General features: G+C 37.9%; 2 protein-coding genes across 9 annotated transcripts in view; one reads left to right on the forward strand and one right to left on the reverse strand.

The window, feature by feature from the left end:
* The window catches only part of SLC15A5 (solute carrier family 15 member 5), a gene marked incomplete at both ends in the record, with an annotated part of 90,257 nt that overhangs the window by 48,012 nt on the left and 19,747 nt on the right, over positions 1-22,498 (forward strand). The window contains 3 exon segments of the mRNA XM_079936974.1: positions 3,909-3,992; positions 3,995-4,096; positions 13,733-13,864. Coding sequence (XP_079793100.1) covers positions 3,909-3,992; positions 3,995-4,096; positions 13,733-13,864 — 318 coding nt within the window.
* Positions 1-22,498, reverse strand: part of DERA (deoxyribose-phosphate aldolase) — a 358,282-nt gene that overhangs the window by 38,059 nt on the left and 297,725 nt on the right. For 5 of the 8 annotated variants that reach the window (XR_013830502.1, XR_013830503.1, XR_013830504.1 and 2 more), the window contains 2 exons: positions 15,008-15,134; positions 1,112-1,177 (listed from right to left, as the gene is read on the reverse strand). The gene's annotated coding sequence lies outside the window, so the exon portion shown is untranslated. Of the gene's footprint in view, positions 1-1,110; positions 1,178-11,325; positions 11,478-15,007; positions 15,135-22,498 lie in introns of those variants that run through there. The other 3 variants (XR_013830508.1, XR_013830501.1, XR_013830507.1) reach the window with 3 other exon arrangements.

Consider the following 22,498-nt stretch of genomic DNA (forward strand, 5'->3'; position numbering starts at 1 on the left):
CCTTCATCTAGCTCATAAACAGTGCAACGAAAGAGGAGTTTCTTATTCAAGACAGGACATTCTTGAGTTCATCAGCTAAAGAAAACAACAAGTGTACCAAAGTACCAACAATAAAAAAATCTCCAAACCTTCCAGAACTGTGAAAGGCAAAGGTTTGATACGCTCAGAGTGTTTCATCAAGACTGTATTTTCCTAATGTTACATGTGACAGATTTGTCTGTTTAAAAGTCAGTCTTAGTACACTAAAAATCTAGAATCAGTGATATTGTGATTTATCCTCTGTCATCGTTGGATATCCTTTGTTTTAGCCTTTTTCAGTTCAAAAATGTTTACACCATGAGTATTTCCTTTCCTTACCATTAACTAAAGCCCTGCAGTATGTGGCGTTTAGTAGCTAGTGCTGACACACACAAGTATTAATCTAAGATTAGCCTAATTAAGATTGTTATTAAGCCTCATACAAAGCAGACGTGTACAACACAGCAGGTAGCAATTATCTGGGCTTTTAAGTAGCATTGATATTGAAATGCAGATGAAGTATATTCAAATATCTGCCAGACCTTCCTCTTTAAAATAAAAGTTGAAAATTCAAATTCTAACTTAAAGTCTTTTATGATATAGGTACAGCCAAGGTGTTGGTTCCTTCTTGTATAACCATTAACTTCTACTAGTCCTAATAATTGGCAGCGATATAAAATTTCTTTTTGGTTGGAATCAAAATGCTTGATAAATTAAAAACCAAGTCAGAGATCCAATCACCTTCATTGAAAGTAGGATTATTTCATCAAAACTACTTTTTCTCTATTATAGTTTTTAGAACTGTGACATTTTCCCAAGAAACATCACAGTGCATACCCATCGCAAAATACCTGGCAAGAGGAAGTGTATAAACACTAAAAGAAGTAACATGCAAATATCTAGCCTGAATAACTCGTTCATTCGGTTGTTCACTTGTTTAATGAAAGCACGTTAATGTTCTCAGGTTCTTACTTTTAAAGTTGACATGAACACTGGAATTAAATTTGAGGCGACCATCTAGTAAACCATCTGAAGCAATCATTTATGCCTTACAGATACACTTGTATAACTGATCTCCATGTAAATGAGTTACCTGTTCCAGATTCAGAAGTTTAAACACAAACTGAAGCCGAATCTCCTGAAATGAGTTCCCAGTGGTCTAAAGAGAAACGAAAGACAGAATATGGATAGCTCAATTCAAATACAGCAACATACCACTAGTAGGAGAAACAATAAAGCAAAAAACACATGCCATTCTAATAGTGGGTGAGAAGGATCTTCCACAAAGGCAGCAGACATGTATGATGATAAAATCACAGCTGTCTCTATAAGACTGTTTTATGGACACCAGTATATTCTTACATTAGCTAATTTCATATTCTCAGAATTTTCCAAAATCATGGATCCAAGGGCAATTTCTCAAGGACTCAGTAGAATTCCATACTTACTGTTGTGTTACACATCAGAGACTCATACATCAAACTACACATAAAAAACCCATAGTTTTCTCAGTGAGGTAAATTTAACCAATAATGGAAGAATCTTAACGTATCTATATTGTAGTATTAGATTCTGCTTCAATAGGAAATGGCAAGTACAACCGAAATGTTTGAATAAATTCTGACTTTTAAAAATTTCATTGTGGTCTAGTTTGGAAAATTATTACATGGTGGGATAATAGAACAAACTATAAGAGCTTTAAGACTTTTATAGACCTGTCTACAATCACACAGCCAATATTAAAACATACATTATTTATCTGAATATAATATCTCCTTTGGAACCATGTGCTTTATCTTGTAAATACAGATCTGCTAGAGGTGTAAAATGTGTACATTCTGATAAACTGCACTCTGCTTTGGACGAGTTATGATCTAATAGAAGTTAGGAATAAAAATGGAGCAGATTAAATTTAGGTTGGAATCCAACTTTGTTATGAATTTTTAAAAAGCCATTTTTCACTTGCACCAGAGTGCAGCAGCAAATAAAAAGCAAATGTAGTTACCTAGATGCTTCAGGTAAAATACACTTTGCCCTAAAATATCTAGGTAAATGAGTTAAATATTTGTGCTTTGCTTGAAATTGGAGAACTATCTTTCATTGGGTTTTCCTAGACCAGGTCTCAGAGTGCTCTATGCTAGAGAAGTTTAATGTGTGTAGAAGTCTTCTTGGATCTTGTTGAATGCAGATCTGATTCAGTCCTTCTAGGATGAAGCTTGAGATTCTGTATGTCTAGCAAGCTTCCAGGTGATCCCTAAGCTGTTGATCAGGGACTATACTTTGAGTTTCAAGGACAGAGAAAGAGGCCAAGAGACTTCTCTCTCACATTTCACGCCTATGTACAGGAAACAGAGGCCCAGGTAAAAACGCCACAATTCCGCATCAAGTCAGAGCTAAAATTCATCAGTAAGCCATAAAACCTGAAGACTAAACCAAGGTTTGGCCAACCACTACACTCATGGGCCAAACCTGGCCCCAACTGCCCTAGCAAACTGCTTTACATATAGCGGTAACAGAGTAAATATTAAATTGAATTGACATTTCAGGTCTCTTTCTGGTGAGTCTTAATGTGCCAAGTAATCTAGATAAATCCTGTGATGAATTTTATCTTAAAGGTAGATAATATTAAAATTCCTTTTTTAAATATGAACTGTTAACAGAACCAAAATCTCTACTTCATTAATGAATGGGCCTTCGTGGAACCTAATTTAAAGTAATAATAAATTTTAAAATTCCTCAAATTTTCTGTTATTCAGATTTCCTCCCTTTTTACACCTTCTATTTCTTGAGGTCTCAGTAAAGAGCAGATTTTATGGATACATTTAAATGCTACGATACAATCAAAAAATTTACCTACCAGTTTCTCTATCAACCAAAACAAACACTAAGCTATTTAAACATTAGATTGATTTTTCTGAATTGAAAGCTTTGCCTTATCTGAACTTTTATGCAAGTTAGCAAAAGGTGACTATCTCTAAATTTCAAGTAAATTCCATCAAGCTAAAGTTTGCCTCTGCTCTAACAATGGGATTAAGTCCAGTAATAGGAATGATAAATTGAGAAATGGAATGGTTGCAGTAGATATAAACTGTACCAAAATTGTAACAAAATCTCTACTCATTTTCAACCAAAAATTCCTAGATAATTCCTTAAAAGTAAAAGAGAAAAGATGAACCACTATCTGAATAATTGCTTCCATTTATATCTGTTTCCCAGTTAATTCACCTTTAATATTTTTTTCCTAAGCCAAAGTTTCTAGTCTTTAATTCTGTAATAGCTGCTTTACTTTTTCTGAAAAGATTAGAGAAATGTCAGAAAACTGAGGACTGATGATGCTTACAGGTTATTTCAAAACTGTTTTTCAATAATAATTAAAATCTTATAAAGAGATCATTTTATTTAAAATTTTCCCAAATCATTTTTGATTCAGATATATCTAAAAAAGTTATCAGAATAATATAACTTATCTGAGGATAAAAGTTCAAAACCATTGCTTTCGCTTCAATAATAATTGCTACTAATTGCTACCAGGAACCGTTACAATAATAACTGTACATTGTCTTTAAATCTCATAGCCATCCTACAAAGTAAGTGTCTTTAACCCCATCTTAGAGCTGAGGAAAGAGATAATGAGGTTAAATAACTGAGGCCATGTAACCAGTAAGTCAGGAAATAGGGAACTAATGTAGCCATTTCTGAGAGACCAGAGCCTGAGCACAGGAAAATCACACAACACAGTTAGCTGGCATCTGGATATCCTCGGAACATCAGCAAAGACAACAGATGTTGAGGATACATCCTCTACTGTCCATGTGTAAGAAATGCTATAGCCTATTACACTGATTTGGAGGCTCTTTAAAATTTTTTTTTCTTTTTCACTTTTTCTTCAGTTGCTGGCAATCTTTCTGCTGCATTGTCTGTGATGGTAGCTGCCTTCTTTGAAATACACAGAAAGCACTTCCATCCAGTCGAGCAGTCCTTTCAGGCAAAGTTGCCACCATTTCCTCCATGCCCTGTTTCCACCTGGTTCTTCAATACATTTTACTTGGAGTGGCTGAAACTCTGGTCAACCCAGCCTGTGAGTAACAATTTTTTCACCACCTGTTAGAACATACTGAGTCTTCACACAGAACACATCACCTCAAGCAGCTGGAGATCTAGTCCCACCCTGGAGATTTCCCACAATGCTTCATAACAAGCCTATGCATCACCCTCATTTTTAAAAAATGTATAATTACTCTTCCTTCTTTAATACATACAAACTATCATTAATTCTACCTGAATATAGATAGAATGGAACATAAGATTTACTAACTTGGTTAAAGGCAGTGATCATTTGGTCAGATACACGACAGGAGGAAAAAACTTTGCTAAAATCTAGAAGACACCACTGACATATGCAGATGCAAACTCTCTTCTTCTCCCTTCCCTGTTCCCACCCCGCTCCCTCTCATTCATAGATAAACTCACATATATACTCCCTCCAAGAATGACATTTCTAATGTACTTTCAGAGTATATAAGTATGCAAAGCAATGAAAATTTGAGTCAATTTTCCAGACAACTCAATGTCTTTAAATTAAATTACACTAAATTAAGTGGGATCACTAGTGTTTCATAAGACAGGTTCAAAGTAACTTTATTAAAAATCAAGCGTTTTCTGGCATATCTAGATGGCTGATATTAATTAAACTAGCCACTTTAAAATTCATCAAAATATTTCTGTGACTTCTTGCACAGAAATGTGTGTGTGTGTATTTGTGTGAGAGTGTGTGTGTATTTATCAGTGTGATCTATTGCATCCTATATTTCTATTTTCCTTATTGTTCCCTGTATGGGGAATCCTGATTGTAACTCAAGCACCAATTATACTTTACCAAGATTATTTTTATAACTTCCTAACTCTTCCTACCTTTAACATCTCTCCTGTTCTAGCTACTCAATTCACAACCTTTTGAGTAATTATCCTAAATGACAATTCTACCATTTCCCTTGTTTAAAATCTTCAACGATTCTATTATCTTCAGTTATTCTTAAATTCCTTAAAGAAATATATATTTTTTATATATATACATGCACACATACACATACATATATATGATGCTGAAGCAGTTCTTTGAAAAAAGTCAAAATAAAATTGTGTCATTACAGTCATATATATGTTAGACTTCTTTTTTATAATTTTAAATCATTTCATTCCACATGAAATAAAAGGTTTTATGAGATTCTAAAATGTGGCTATCACTGTTTAACACTACAAGGAATACAACAGAAGTATAAAAGAACGCCACCACACAAATATTTGTGACTTCCTTGATGTTTCCAGAAAATTGTTGGACGTAGTCAGCCAGAATTTTATAGGTTAGATGTGAAGAAAGGTAATGTATGAAGGTGATGAGTGAATACAGTCAGGAAATGCCCAGCCAGCTAAGCAATTGTGGTTCAACACACAAAAGCCAGAGAGGCACTTACACACATAGACTTAAAAAGGCAGATCATGTAGTATAAATCATTTAGTCCACCCATCCCTGATTTACCCATCTGGAAACTGAGGTCAAACTAAGTCAACTGACTTATCCTCTATAGAGCTCATGGGGTAGGGACCAGAAACTTTGTTTTGATTTACAGCTTTGTCACTTACTACATGTGTGACCTTAAAAATTCATTTAACCACTAAGCTTCACCTTTTAGATCTTTAAAATGGAAATAATTATAATCCTTCCTTATATCACAGCATCAGTGTAACAGTCAATGGGAATGAAGCCTACTTCTTGAGAATTAAATGACATAAAATGTGAAAGGGTGTTTTGAACTGTAAAATCAAGAATCACTCTTCTGGAAGGCAGTACAGCACAGCTGTTAATATCTATGGTCTTAAAGTCAGGCAGATCTGAATTCAAACCCACTTCAGCCACTGACTGGTTGCGTGACCTTGGCAAAATTATTCTGCATTTCTGAGCCTTTCTCATCATCTATAAAATGGGGAAGGGATATTGTAAGGACTAAGTGAAATATTTCACGTAAAGGAAAAAAGCAGAGTGTCGAATATATAGACAGCACTCAGTATTAGCAGCAGTAATGTATGCTGTTATTTTTGTTACTATCTTTCACATAAATTAATAGTCCAAGACTCAGGGCTCAAGCACAGATGTACGGCTCATAACTCTTTCTACCACACCTACCACAATGTGAGCATCAGGAGACCTGGCAGTGTGGGCAGAATCGTGTCTTTCTCACCAGTCGTTTTAGGTCCCTTTTTTCTCCTTACTTCTCACCTCCAATCCAACAGCAAGTCTTTGTCTTTACTCTGAAATATAATCTAAATCTGGCCCTGTCTCCAAATGAATTGATCTATGAAACACAAACAGACTCAGAGACCTAGAGAACAGATCTGTGGTTGCCAGAGGGGAGGGGGTGGGGGAGGGAAGGACTGGAAGTTTGGGGTTAGCAGATGCAAATTATTACATATAGGATGCATAAACAACAAGGTCCTACTATATAGCACAGGCAACTATATTCAATATCCTGAGATAAACCATAATGGAAAAAAAACCATTAAGAAGTGTCTTTATATGTATAACTGAATAAACTTTGCTGTATGGCAGAAATTAATACAACATTGTAAATCAACTGTACTTCACTAAAAATAAAATTTTTTAAAATGAAAAAATGACAACTAAATCTGGCTCTGTCTCACTATGTCCTTTGCTATCCACCTGGTCTCTAATCCCAATTCCTTTTTTTTTTTTTTTTTGGCCATGCTACAAGGCATGCAAGTTCTTTCCCAACCAGGGATTGAACCCTTGCCCCCTGCATTGGGAGCATGGGGTCTTAACCACTGGACCGCCAGGGAAGTCCTCTAATCCCAATTCTTTCTGAGCCTCCTAACTTGTCTCCCTGCTTCCTCTCCTGCCTGAGCCCATTCTCTTAACAGCTATCCTGCTCTTTCTAAAACATCAGTCCTGTCGTTCCCCTGCTTAAAATTCCACAATAGGGATTTGGAGATAAATTCCTTAAATGGTGAGTAAGACTCCACATGATTCAGCCTCCGTGTACTGCTCCAACCACATTCTATAACATTCTTTCCCCTGATCGCTTCACTAGAAATTTGATGATCTTCATTCTTTGTTTCTAAGGTGTCAAACTTATTTTTGCCCCAAGGCCTTTGAACTTCTGTCTAGAATCTCTTTTCTTTCCTCTTCAAGCAGCTGGCTTCTCCTCATTATTGAGTTTTCTCAAAGATCATCTCATCAGAGAGGATTCCCTGGTCATCCCATCATCTTCCAGTCCATTACCCTGTTCCACTTTTTTTAAAATAACACTTGTGAGAATCAAAAATTTTCTTATTTATAAGTGTATGTTTATTGCCTGCCTCTCACCATGAGAATGTACAGTCTTGAAGTACATTTTCTGATCTTTCTTTTTCATCTCTGTATTCTTCTGTGTTCTGAAAAGTACACATATATGGTAGGTGATAAATAAGTATAGTTTATATACTAGATTGAATAAACTAATGAATGCATGAACTCTATAGCATTTCTATTTGAGTATAATAAAAATATACTATTCAAATTACTGACAGTGTCCTACGTTGTTAGCACTGAGAAAGCAAGCACAGTGGATCACTTCCGAAATTTCAGTGGACATTTTTTACCCCGCTGAGTCATGGTGGACATTGAAGATGATCCGGAAGAAAAAAAAAAAAACACTTCAAATTATGTCTTAATCATGGCAGTGTATACCCCAGCTATCTCATAACTTGTTTTTGTTTATTCAAATAATACTGTGTGGGTGTCTACAATATGCCTGACACTGCTCTGGGAACTTAAGACACATCAGCTTAAAAAAAAGAAAGAAAATATTTCTGCCATTGTAGGACTTATATTCTACCAAGGGGAGAAAGGTAATACACAATAAATGTAATAAATACATCACAGAGCATGTTAGAAGTTGATGAGTGCTAAAGAAGAAAAGATAGAAAAGGATAAGGGGAATCATAAATGCCAAGTAGGGAGAGAACAGGTTGCAGCATTAAGAGATTGGTCAGGATAGACCCCAGTGAGAGGTGACATTTGAGCAGAGACTTGAAAGAGTTGAGGGAGTCATCCACATGGATATATGTAAAGAATATCATTGCTGGAAAAGCAGTCAGTAACTGCAAAGATGGGAGGTGTGTCTGGCAAGAAAGTGCAAGGGGTCTCATGCAGTTGGAGGAGTGAGGAAGAGAGAAACTGGTAAGAGATGAGTCAAAGTGGCCATTGTAAAGACTACAACTTGGGGCTTCCCTGGTGGTGCAGTGGTTGAGAGTCCGCCTGCCGATGCAGGGGAAACGGGTTCGTGCCCGGGTCCGGGAGGATCCCACATGCCGCGGAGCGGCTGGGCCCGTGAGCCATGGCCGCTGAGCCTGCGCGTCCGGAGCCTGTGCTCCGCGGGGGGAGAGGCCACATCAGTGAGAGGCCCGCGTACCGCAAAAAAAAAAAAAAAAAAAAGACTACAACTTGGGCTCTGAGTGACATGGGAAAAGGAATGACATGATATTACTCACACTTAAAAAAAAAGAAAAACCCTCTCTCTGCTGTAGAGAATATACTATAGTGAGGAGAAGGATAGATACATGGAGGTAATAATCTAAGGAAGACAAATGAGTGTCTCAGAACAGGAAGAAGCAGTATAGGTAGTGAGAAATAGTCAAAGTTTAGTCATATTTGAAGACAGACCACTAGAGTGAAAGAGGGGAGTTAGCGATGACATCAAAGTTGTTGACCTGAGCAATTGGAAGGATGGAGTTGACATCTATAGAGAGATAACAGGCTACCGGTGCAGCAAGCCTTGAGGAGAAGATCATGAGTTTCATGTTGGACATGTTGAGGATGAGCTGTCAAACAGAGATATCAAAAAGGGCATTGGATATCCAAGCCTATGATTTGGTACTGAAGTAGGGGACAGATGCAATTTGACAGTCATAAGCATTTCAGTGGTATTTAAAGTAATGGGACTAGTTGAGATGACCAAGGGAGTCAGGGTACATAGGAAGTCGGTGTAGACAGAGAAGAGGATTCAAGAACTGAGAGCCCTGAGGCACTCCATTATGAAGACATTCAGGAGATGAGAAATTTGCAAAGGAGATAGAAAAGAACCTGAGAAAAGAAGAAAACCAAGAATGCAACATCTTAAAAGTCAAATGAAGAAAAGGTATCCAGGAGGAGGGAATGATCAACTGTGTCAAATGCTGATGGATCAAACAAGCTGAGGACTGAGAATTGACTATTGAATTAAACAATCTATGGGCTATGGGTGATTTTGGCAAGAGTTTTTTGTATGCCCAGAATGGGAACGTTCAAAAGCCTGACCAGAATAAGTTTAAGGGATAACGGGACAAGAAGAATTGGAGACGATTCATTTGAAAAACTTTGCTACAAAGGGAAACAGGGGAATGAAACAGTAGCTGACAAGGAATGGGGTTAAGAAAGGGTTTTTTATTTGTATTGCTTTTAAGGAAGAAAAATGATGGCATCACAGATTATTCTGGTGGGAATGATTCAACAGAGAGGGAAAGTTGATGGTGTCAGGAAAATACAAGTTGAGAATTTGGCTTACACAGTAGCAAGCATAGTTCATCAATGGGGACAGTTTGGAAGTCAGAGTGTGTAGATGCAGAAACTCATGGTGTGGAGATTCTATGGAAATTCTCTTCCAGCTATTTGATATCTTAGGTGAAGTAGGATGCCAAGCCATGAGCTGAGGATGAAGGAGGACATCTTGAGGGTTGGAAGAGAGGGGAAAGGCGTGTAGTCGTTGTCTAGAACAATGGGGAGTGAAGGAACCAGGGAGATGATATAGAAGTTACCACGGAGCATAAGGAGGCCATTTGAGGTTTGTGGGCAGGAATTTAAAATGGGTTGGTCAACGGGGTTATAAGGTTTTCTCCAGCCACATTAGACTGCATGGATATAGGAGCAGAGATAGCAGATAAAGAATTGTTTTGCCAATCAATTTCCAGAAAGCAAGAGACAGGCAAAGAAATGAGGGAATGTGGAAGAATATGACTCTGACAGTTGAACTTAAATCAGCCAGTGGAACTTAACTTGAGTAAAAAGAGTAGTGAGAACATGAAGGGCATGAAAGAGGTGAAAATAATAAAAGGAGTAATGGAGTGGAGGCCCTGAAGGAGGACAAGCATTCTGGTGGTTGAGTAGTCAAGAGTAAGCTGGGAAGATGGAAGGTGGTAGTCAGAGGGGAAGGCACAAAGTTGAGATTATGGAGTGGTGACAATTATTACTCTAGGGCATGGGTTGGCAAACATTTTCTTAAAAGTGTCAGAGAGTAAATGGTTAGGTTTTACACTCTACTCTCTGTTACAACTACTCAACTCTGTCATTGTGGTGTATAAGCAATCAGAGACAATATAAAGTGAATGCGTGTGGCTCTGTTCCAATAAAGCTTTATTTATAAATAGGTGGCAGGCTGGACCTTACCTGACTGTAGTTCAACAACCCTGGTCTGGGGTGCAAGATTCAGGGCGTGACCATGGGTGTGAGTGGCTGATGTCAAGTGGAGGACAAGGACATTGGAAAGGAGGTCAGGAGCCGGGAAACCAAGAGATGGCAGGATGGAAGGTTGGGAGGATGATCTATATGTATGTGTGTGTTAAAATTGCCGAGGATTAAGGCAGAAGTGGAACTGAAGAGTGTGACCATTAGAGGGGAGCTGATGACTTTGAAAAATAGAGGAAAATGTCTTAGCGATTGGTGGCTGACAGCACAAAAGAGAAATATTAGGTGATATAATTGGGTAACATGAGATTCAAAGCTGAAGCTTTTTAGGGATGAGGAAGGAAAAATGACCTGAAAATGGAAATAGTATAAAGTTCCATTTTCTAGTTCTGTGGTGCTTCTCCACATGTTCAAAATAACCCCTCACCAAATGCAATAAACACATTTTAACTGTTTAAGAACAACTGGAGTAAAAGAAATTTCCAGCAAAGAGTTCCTAGCACCAGGTGCGTCAGGAAGGCAGTTCTGGCCCTAGAGTTTGTAGATTCCGCATATGCTGTGATGGGGCATCTTTGCAAAACACTAACCACCCTCCACCTGGAGACACATTTCAGCTCTCTTTGGCAAGAAGACCAGCTTTCCCGTACACTGAATATTTTCTACAGTGTCTTCACAGTAAAATGAGAATTTTAGAATAGTGGCAGACTTGTTGATCATATCTATACTACAACATGCCAAAAGAAGTATCATGGAGCCTAAAATATCAATCTGGTGCTCACCAAAGTTGAAAAAGATCGGAACATGCAAGTAGACGCCTGGAATTGGAGATCGGAGGACTTCAAGTGCTAAGTCCTATAAAAGGGAACCGGAGGCTTTCAAAACGATGAAAATGACATCAAAGAGAGATTCACCAGCAGGCAGAGAGCTGGCAAAGTGTGCTCATGAATTATAGACCGCACCAGAAGTTCTAGCAAGAGAAAAGCACAGGATTAATAATTAACTAGCAAAGTAATAATGGGCTTGTAGAGTTTCTGCTTTTTCTCAGTGAAAGAAATCGGCCTACTTCGTCTTTCTGCCCATGGTTTGTCTCCTCATATTTATAAAGAGGAAAGTTCATAAGCCACATCCTTTTTATAACCATGAATCATTTCTTCCCAAAGCCTCTTCAGCATTTTCCTCGTACTCTCCCTTGGATCTTCCTGAACAAAGCTTGCGAGCTTGGCCTCAGGCTCCTGCTGTGGTTTGCACTGCACAAGAGAGCTCTGGTACCCACGGCCTCCTGTTGCCGATATTTGAAGCCCTTCTTCACAGTATTTTATTTCTCACCATCATTACCTTCATCTCCAGTAACTATGTGTGGTATTAAGTGACCAGTTAGCACCGCCCGTAGTATTGTGCATATCTCTGCTTTCTGCCCTCCCAGGGTTTAAAATCCAGGAAAGATGTACTGATGCTTTATTCCCACCCTCGGCCCCAGAACTCAGCACATCTGGAGCACAGAGACTCCTTTAAATGTTTATCAAATGATAAATAAAAACATGTGGAGAACACACAGAAAGCAAAACAGAAATGTTAAATGAAAACAGGAAGGAACATGAATACATTGACATTAGGTGTTAGTAAGTTCATTTAAAAGTGCTGGACAGGGCTTCCCTGGTGGCACAGGGGTTGAGAGTCCGCCTGCCGATGCAGGGGACACAGGTTCATGCCCTGGTCCAGGAAGATCCCACGTGGCGCGGAGCGGCTGGGCCCGTGAGCCATGGCCGCTGAGCCTGCGCGTCCGGAGCCTGTGCTCCGCAACGGGAGAGGCCGCAATAGTGAGAGGCCCGCGTACCGCAAAAAAAAAAAAAAAAAAAAAAAAGTGCTGGACAAATGCAGAATTTTACTGGGTTAAAAGTACAGAGAAACCAGGGGTGAAGTCTTCCTGAGAGGGAAGGGAGAAGGTAATAAAATCTCATTCTTCTTAGAGAGAGGGAAACTAAAAGTTCAGTGCTTACGGTATATCAGTTTTCTATCACCACATCTCTTTTTTAAAAGAGCTTTAGTGTTTATCTACTAGCTCTCATTGTAGACAATTTTGCAAAGTTCAAAAGAGTAAAAATCCAATAATTTAGCCAGTCAAAGCTAAAACTGTTCATGCTATTTAATGTGTTTACTTACAATATTTTGCCACTCATATACAAAAGAGAGATGAGTACAATAAACTCCCATGTATTCATGTTCCAGCTTCATATTTTAGCTTTATCCCTTAGATTGCCATGCATATTTTAACATAGTTATGTTGATATGGAATGTACAAAATTATATATACTTAGTTCATTTATTTCTTATTTTTAAGCGAAAATTAAAAAGAACTTTGCTCCGTGATTTTCTTTCAACCTCTTACCACCATCATTACTATTACTCCAACGATGACTTGGGGGGAAAAAGATAACCATTTTGGAGACCCAATGCTTAAGCTACTGTCTCTCCTTAAATGGGATAATTTAAATGCATATAAAGGGCTTTGCACAGTGCCTTACACAAGTAGTTAGGGGCTATTTGATTTGGTAAAATTAATACTGTTAAAAATAGCTAAACTTATTCAGCATTGTAATAAGCACTTTACATATATTATAGCAAGTAACAGTCACAGCACCTCAGCAAGTGAGTAATGGTCTTACTCTCATTTTATAGAGAAGAACACTGAGGCTTAGGAAGTTTAAGTAACATACTTAAAATCACAGAGGTAGTAAACAGTTGACCCGAGATTTTAGTATAAGCTTATCTAACTCCAGAGCCCATGCTGTTAACCTCCATGCTAGTTTTCTATGATAAATTCAAGATTTCTATAGGGAACCTAATGATGTATATAGAAGTACAGAATCATAGACCTTATTGATAGATTGCCATGATATTAACCAGTACAAGTCTTAGCTCAATCCAAAATTCACAAGAAATATTCCAACTGAGGTGAAATTTGGGTGAATAGATTGGGACACTCAACCACCAGTAATCAAATTTTCCTTGTACCATTACAGCAGTATATTTTGCCATTTTTTATTCCTTGTAGACATCTGTAAATTGTAACATATATAGCTTACTATAGTAACTTTAACAAAGTCCAACAGAAATTTTGGCTGTTTTGGTAAACTTTCTTTGAGGTATGATCAATACTAATTTGAAGAGTATCTATGAAAGTTAAAAGAGAATGTTCTAAATTCTGACCTTTTTTCTTCTCAGTCTCTGTAATATCATACAGATTTGTTCCAGGTACCATCAGAGGAAACTCTATGAATTGTTTGACACTGTTCAATGGTTTTGGTTGTTTCATGGGGGCACTGATGGTGGAGCTGGTCTACCTCATCTCAGAAGGTAAAAACAGTTTCACGGTATGCTTATATATATATTGATTTGATGACTAGAGAATTGAGGGACAAAACCTTAAGAGAGGGGCTTTGCTAGTGTAGTCTTTTTTCAAATTGATCCACTTTTGCAATTAAGATAGAATTAAGATAGGAAATAGACTCTTGCGGTATTCATTAATTTCTAGGAATTGTTTTTCTTTTGATAGGGGGAGGTAATTACAGAATGTCACTTCTCATGAGACCCTGTCTACTGTCTTTCTTTCGTGTATTTTAAAACAAACTGGTCATTATATTCTTATTAGGTCTTTCAACAGGGCTGTATTCCATAATGTGTCATAGCTGGCATAGGTGACCCTCAGAAAAGGTAAGTCCTGTGTAAATATAAGAGGACAGGGTATCTGGATGATCCTTTAGCCAGAAATAGTGTCTGTGCAACCAAAGAGAAATTGTGAGTTGAATGACAACTGATCTTGGAAAATTTTCCCTGTAGATATTTTGGTAAGGAGAAACAATCAATCTGAAAAATTCACATGCAACATAAAAAGTACTACACGTATATGGGCTGGTAGAAAAATCAAACAGGATAACATTAAAGATTAGCTGTCACAGTGAAATGTCTTTGGCTGTTTTTAAAATCTACAGACTTTTTCCTTTATTTGTTCTGAGAGGTTAATACAGCTTAAAATTTATTACATTTGCTTGTGCTTATTTTATGGGAAATACTGCATGCCTATTCTCTGCTTTCAAAAATACTTAGTTATACTTTTAAAATAATGTAAAGAAATATTCATTTGTATTCTCTACAAATAAATTTTACTTGCCTACGTTCACACTATGGAAAACATAAATTCTATGAACGAGAAACTCCTTTTAACACTAGGGTATCCATTCAAACAATATTTATGGAGGATCCACTCTGTTCCAATTACCATATTGGGCGCTAGAAACACCATGGCAAGCAAAATAAACTTCCAAACCGTCACAAAATTTCCAGGGGTGTAGGGAAGCAATAAAATTGAGTGTTGAATTAAATGATAGGTATAGTAGAGTTCTAGGGAACAAATCTACAATCCTTGATTGTTAAGATCAAACCCTGTTCTTTTCTTAGTTGACTGAGAAAGTTAAGCCGAAGTATATATTGAATACTTACCATGTGCTAGGCCCTGTGCTACATGGAATTATGTGAGATATGGTTCCAGTTTTCAAAGGGCTCAAATCCAAACTGTCACAATTAAGTGTGAACTACAGGAGTTGCTGACATCTCTGATGATTAGATTCTTTAAATGCAAACAAAGAACAAAGCACTGGTATTAGGATTTTATAAGATAACTTGGAAAATTCTAACCTATATCTCTACCTCAACATCTTAGTTGTTGAACATGTTTATTTTCTTCAACATTACTCAATGAAGATGTTTCTGAAAATTTGCTAAAAAAAGGTCTATAATCAAATTACATTTAACATATTCTAGAAAGACTGCAAAGTCAAACATTACTATCAGTTTACCTTTTATATAAGTCTAAGTTTTTCATATACATGCTTAAGCAACTGACCCAGAGTCTGGCCAAACTTCAAGTTAAGTTCTCCACAAGGCAGTTCTCACTTTAGTCATCAGCCACAAGTTTGGAGGTCCCCAGGGCTGCCATCACTTCTGATAAGCTGGCTATAAATATGGAGATTCCCCACAGACTCCCCCTCAGAACTGATAATTTGCTAGAAAGCACAATACTTAGGATTACAGCTTTATTATAGCAAAAGAATACAAATGGGAATGTGATAAAGGGAGAGAGGCATCAAACAAGGTCTGGGAGGGTCCCAAAAGTGAAGCTTCTTTCACCCTGAGAGATGTGGTACCCAACTGGCACATCAGTGTGTGACAATACGCAGAGTATTATCACCCAGGGAAGCTTACCTGAGCTTTGGTGTGCAGACTTTTTATTGAGGCTTTATTATGTAGGCAGATTGACTGAAACATTGGCCATGTAGTTTAACTCAATCTCCAGCCTCTTTTCTCTCTTAAGAGATCGGGCTGATATCCTGTGGCTCAAAACCCCAAACCTCTAATCATATGGTTGGTCTTCCTGGCTGGCCAGCTCCCATTCTGAGTCATGCCATTAACATAAACCATCAGGTGGGGCTTAAGAGGCCAATCATGAATAACAAACATACTTCAATCACTTAGGAAATTCAATGGTTTTAGAGTTTATCTCCCAGGAACCAGGAAGAAAGACCAGGCAATTTCTCTATCATGCACAACTATTCTTGCAAATACATTTCACTGAAAACCTAAATTTTTATTGCGAATCTGCATAGTGTGGTAGGACCTGTTATATACATTACTGGGTTTATTACAGCAATCTTATAAAGTTGATATTACTATCCTCATTTTTGAAACTTAATAATTAAGACAGAAAGAAGAAAATGAAGTGCTTCAGTCACCACCACTAGAATCTGACAGAGCTCTGACCCTCCCAGCATTCTGAAACCAATGCCAGTGTTTTTCTTCAATATTTATTTACTTATTTAAGTTTCCTTTGGCTATGCCAGGTCTCAGTTGTGGCACACGGGATCTTTGTTGCAGCATGTAGGATCTTTATTTGCAGCCAATGTTGATTTTAATACATCAAACAGCTACTAAGGGTCACACAGTGTAAGGGCTTTTTACTTCTGCAATAAAATCTCCTTGGATGGAGGTCTGCATATAGGATATTATTGAGAATATTCTAGACATAGTAAAAGATAGATTTTTAAAAGCTTATATAATTTTGGCAGAGTTTGGTGTCCATGAAAGGAGGTTTACTAAGAACACATGGTAAGGACATCTTAGCAACATGGGATGTGCAGGGGAGATTCTCTAAACTTATGTTCAAAAGAACACCATTTAAATTACTGATGATTGATTTGATTTACTTCTGAAAACTTTTTTTTCTGTTCATAGTAATACCGTGTTACATCAAATCACATCCCAATAAATTAGAATCTTACAGTTGGATATCACCTTGGAGGTAATCTAGTCTAACATTGTACCAAAAACTAGAAGATGTACCATCATCTTCCAGTGCCCAGAAAAATTCTCTACTTTGAGAAGTAACCTAAGTCTACCCATCTGTTGATAACTGTATTCCACAGGATAAGCTTAGTTTTCTATCCACATATCAACTCTTCAAACATTTGATAAATATTTGGAGAAGTAATGTGGTACAATGTTTAAAAGAGTAGGTCCTGTAGTCAAACGATATGAATTCCAATCCAGGTAGTCTAGCTGTGTGTCCTCAGTTTTCATGCCAAAAACAACAATAAATAATTCATCATGTTGCTGAGAGGATTAAGTAATTAATATGCACAATAAGTGCTCAATAAAGACAGCTATTATGATCCCCTTCTATTTTATAGACAAACCACTCCCGTTTTTTTCATGTTACATGATTCCCTGATTTTTCACTATCAAAACCCCTCCATCCATTAAACAAACAAGTTGTCAGTATCTTTCTTAAAATATGGTTTCCAGAATCAATCGCAATACTCAAAATGGGTACATCAAGATAGATATGTTACTTCTATCAACCTTCTCTCTCCTCTCTTTCTTAATGCCAACAGCGACTGTGGTGACTTTTTCAGTAATTGCATCACACCTATGGTAAATTAAAACCTGAGGCTTTTTTTTATTTTTGGCAGTTTTTCTCAATTCAGTTCCAGTCATCTTATCACAATTTCTTTTCCTAATTAAATGGGGCACTTTATCTCTATCCTTAATAAATGTCAACCCATCATTCTAAATAACAGACATTTTAAAAACTTGACTCTGTCATCCAGTGAATTACTAATCTTTACTTCTTTACCAGCTTTGTGTCATCTGCAAATTTAGTAAGCAAGTTCCTCGACTTCTTCCAGGTAATTGATAAAATTGTTGAACTGGACAGGACCAAAACCAAAGCCTTGTGGAAAATACCTAGAGATCTCACTGCAAGTTAATGACAATCAACTAATCCTCCCCTTTTGGATATAATCATCTCCCACTTCACCTAATTACTATCATTCAGCCCACACACTTCTCCATCATTCCCAGAATGACATCACAGGAGACTTTTGTCACATGTTTTTCTAGGAATAGGATGTATCTGAGTTTGTGACAGTCCCTTTAACCATCAGATTAGCATTCGTCAGGAAAGGAAATGAAGTTCATTTAGATGATTTGGTTTTAGTGACCGTAAACCGGCGTATGGTGACTAATTAGGGCCCCTAAGAGAGGGTGATCCTTTGACTTTTTGCATGACTTTGGGCAGGTCATCATCACTCTGTTTCCTCTTACGTAAAAAAAAGAGAATGCTGCACTTCAGTTTTCTCAGAGATGATGGGAGGATAAAATTAAGTAATGTATTTGAAATTTTAATGCCAGAGATTATTTTAAATATAAAATAAAGCCATAGTGGCACATTTGGTTAGAAATAAGATGGGTCTATTTAATCAAACAACCAGACCAATTTCTTTGACAGAACCGACCATAGTGAAAAGAACACTATAGCTCTATGCTTAAGCATCTCACAAGCCTCCACATTCCATTTAGCATATAGGATATTTTAAACCTTCAAGGATTTATGTCAGCAGAGCATGTGTGTATGTGAGTGCGTGTGTGAGTGTTAGTGTATGATTGGAAAAGATGATCAGCTATCACGGTCTCCAAGCTACATTAGTCATTTTTAGCACCATGATGGAGAATGGTGTGAATGCGGTAAACTCAAAAGATTTCTCAAAACTTGACTGTGCAGACAGATAACTGCTAGAATGACATTTTCAGTACAAGTGAGAAAACTGATCCTTCTGGGATCTCTAACTCTGAGTGCTTTAAAGAAGATACAAGACTAAACCCATCCTCCTACACTAATCATTTCAGGAATAGTTTATCTAAAAGTAGCAATGCTAATAAAAGGGAGGGAAGAAGTCAGTCAAACTGCTTATTTCGACTCTATGCCATTAGCAACCAGATCAATTTTCTCACACGCATGAGTGCGAGCTTACCTTTTGACAAAAATAACGAAATAGAATTCAGTGAAAAGTGACATCTTAGTTATGGATGTGTAGGTGATTGAAAGATCCAAAGCAAAATGTCTCAGAGAAACTGGATAATTGGGCAGAATCAAGGGGTCAAGGTAGACACCTTCTTGTCCCCGTTAGTCCTTCCTCTTCAGAGTTCAGGAAAGAAGCAGAGAATTTAGCTGTTTAATTCACACCAAGAGCATTTTAAATTAGAATAGTGATCTTTTAAAATTCTCATTTAAATATCTATGATTCCTGAGACCACTGACAGCCATCTCAGCATGAATCAAGGAGTCGTTCTTGAAACAGGAATTTGCAGTTGCAGTAAACTTGAAAGAAGAAAGTACTTATGCATCTGGAAGGCTATTCAACTGGATTTCACAGGTCCGTGCCTACTTTCTTAGAGATGTGTTTCTTCCAATTCACATCAATGCCTCAGTTCTAACTACAAATGGCTTTCGAGATGACAGATTTTTAGACCCAGAAGGGAAAAGAAGTGGGCTGCTACCCCGCGATTCACCTTTAGCCAGGCCATATTCTACTAGACCGCCCACTGGTTTCGTGCCGCTCTTCCCGTGGCTAACATGGCATTGCCCCCAGTGCTCCACGGGCAAACCTGCTATCGATCCTCCATCAGACTCAGGTGCAGAGACCTCCTTGTCCAATGGGGCACTTAAATATCCCAGAAACAACTTACTCTACACCCTCAACCTTTGGCTCCAGAGAGACCCTTAGAGCTGCCTGGAGGTCTTAGGGTTCATAACAGTATCAGGACAAAGCCCCAAATACTTTTTACATGTGGACAGGAGCATCCATTGCTGTTGGCTCACGAGAGGTAGAAACAGAGGAACTTGGAGTCAGACCAATCTGAGTTCGAACTCAGCTCAGCCCTTGATAAACTGTGAGGTCTTGAGCACTAGGGGTTCAGAACAGCCCTCCCCAAGATGTGCCAGTTTGGCGTATTATTTATTTGAGCTAAAGTTTGGATTATTTTGAACTGAAGTCAGTGGAGACTTTACTGCCCCTCCCTTAACTTCCTAGAAAAATTTAAACTGGGAATGTTTCCCGGAAAAAGAGTTTTCACCAGAGGTAAATTTTACCTAAGTGGGCCCCATCTATATGGCAGGGCAAACATCTAGTTACGAAACATCTGCTCTTTTTCTTATTATCCTGTGAATTCCCCTCTTTCTTTGGAAGCTCCAGGCCCCTATCCCATTTCTTACATCAGGTTGGCATATATACCTCATGTTATCTTTCTGTCTTTGAACCTCTCATGTATGTGGGGTTCCCCGTAAGTACAAAATTAAATTTGAATTTCTCCTGTCAATCTGTCTCATGTCAATTTCATTCTTAGACCAGCCAGAAGAACCTAGAAGGACAGAAGGAAGTTTTTTTCACCCCTGACTGCACATTACTTAACCTGTCTGAGTCTCAATTTCTCCTTCTCTAAAATGGTATCACTAACAATTTCCAAGATATCTATGAGGACCAGAGGAAATAGACATAAAGCACCAGATCAGTAAAGGTGCACAAAAATAATGATTTGTATTGTTATTGTAATTTGAGTGGGATCTCAACATTTTCCAAGTGAGCTAGGATTACCATGGGCATGATGTTCAGGTTTGGCATTTTTATAATTCTTCAGAAAAGAATATGTCCCATAAATGCAGAGCTCAGGTGTCCTATCAGCTTCAATTCCAGGACCAGATTGGGATTAGACGAAATAAAGCCACGTTCTGAGATTCTTCTTGGCCTCATGGACCCCTGCCATTAGCGGTGCTCCCTCTGCATGGCAAACTTACATGTCTAGATAGAGTTAGATTCACATCCATGTTCATACTAAGCGTGCCTGCAAACGGTGTTGAAGTTGACCCTAGAAAGATGAGTGGTATTTGGCTTGTTGAGCATAATAGTGAAGAATTTCTGGTGGAAAGAACATATAACAAAGCCTGGAAGTAAGGAGTCACCTGGTGCATCAGAGGAACTCAGAGATCAGTAACCTGAAAATATTCAGGGAGTATCACATGAAGTCAGGTTGAGAAAGCAGAATTAAAATCATGCAGGACCTTTGGCTTACAGGGATTTTTTTTTTAACCTGTATGCAATAAGAAATTATAAAGGCATCAAGCAAGTGACATGAGCTATTTGTGTTTTAAGATCACTGTGGATGCAATGTAATTTGAAAAGGAAAGAAGAATGGCTTGGGAGAAGCAGGAAGGGTTCAAATGAGGTAACTCAGGCAAGTCTAGTGGTGATGAACTAGTGAGGAAGTAGGCAGATGGAGAGAAATGGATAGATATAAGCTTGATTTCAGAGGTAGAATCAATAGTGCTTAGTGATGGTTTTGACAAAGTCAGGAGGTGGTAGGATGCAGAAGAGAGGAGTGGTATCCAGGAAGCATCCCAGATTCTGCCAAAAGCAACTGGGTGGGCAAAGCTTCTATTTACTAAATGGAGAACACTAGAAGAGAAAGAGGTTGAAAAACTTTTCAGCCATTCATTTTTTAACACACTAAGTTTGACCTACCTGTGAGACATCAGAATGGAAATAGCTGGATCTCAGAAAAAGGATCTGGGTTAGATTATAAATATGAGAATCTTTGGCACAAAAATAGTGTTTGAATCCATGGAAGTGAATAAAATTATCTAGTGTGAATATTAAGAACGAGGAGAAGAAGGACTCCGGGAACTAGACCTGAAAAGCCTCAATAGTAGAGGTTAAATGGAGGAGAAATGGCCAGCCGGAGAAGGAAAAGGCCAGTCAGAGGGTGGAGGGAAATATATACGTACATACATGTGTGTGCGTGTGTGTGTGTGTGTGTGTGTGTACTGAAGAGAGAGGACTGATTCAAACAGGAGATGATACATTGTGTTAAATGCTACTGTGAGATCAAGTAGAGTGAGGAATGGAATGTATCCATAGATCCAGCAACATGATCATCACTGGTAACCTTAGCAAGAGTCATTTCAGCAGTGAGGAGGGAAAGAAAACCACATTGGAGTAGGGTCAAAAATATCTAGGAAGTAAGGAAATAAGGGCATCACATCTAAACAACTCTTTTGAAGAACTTTCTCTGAAGATTTAAGAAATAAAGTGGTGGTTTGGAGGAAGCTGTGGGTACATTCACCAGATTTAGCACTTAAAAATGTAAGACACCCAATTATGTTTGAATTTCAGGTAAACTAAAAATTTTTCTAGAATAAGTATGTCCCATGCAATATTACGGATGTACTTTGCATAAATTATACTTTACAAAAGTATGTGGGTGATATTTAGGACATGCTTATTCTAAAAAGTAATTCATGGTTGTTCTGAAACTCAAATTTAACTGTGAGCCCTGTGTTTTACCTGGGAAACTGAGATGTGGGTTCGAGATACATTTTTTTTAATTTCGAGAGATACTGGATCACATTTAACTGATGAAATTATCTGGCACAAATGGAGAAGTTAAAAATGCAAGAGACAAGGGGAGGTTGACTTCTTATCAGAGGGTGGATACTTCTTTCCTGCACTGAAATAGAAGAAAGGAGAGCGTGGGTGCAGGTGCAGATGTGTAGTTCTGGTGTTAGAAATGTTCTGGAGCCTTCCTTTCAAGGCTCCCAACTTT

The sequence above is a fragment of the Stenella coeruleoalba genome (assembly GCF_951394435.1).
Source record: "Stenella coeruleoalba genome assembly, chromosome: 11".
NCBI lineage: Eukaryota > Metazoa > Chordata > Mammalia > Artiodactyla > Delphinidae > Stenella > Stenella coeruleoalba.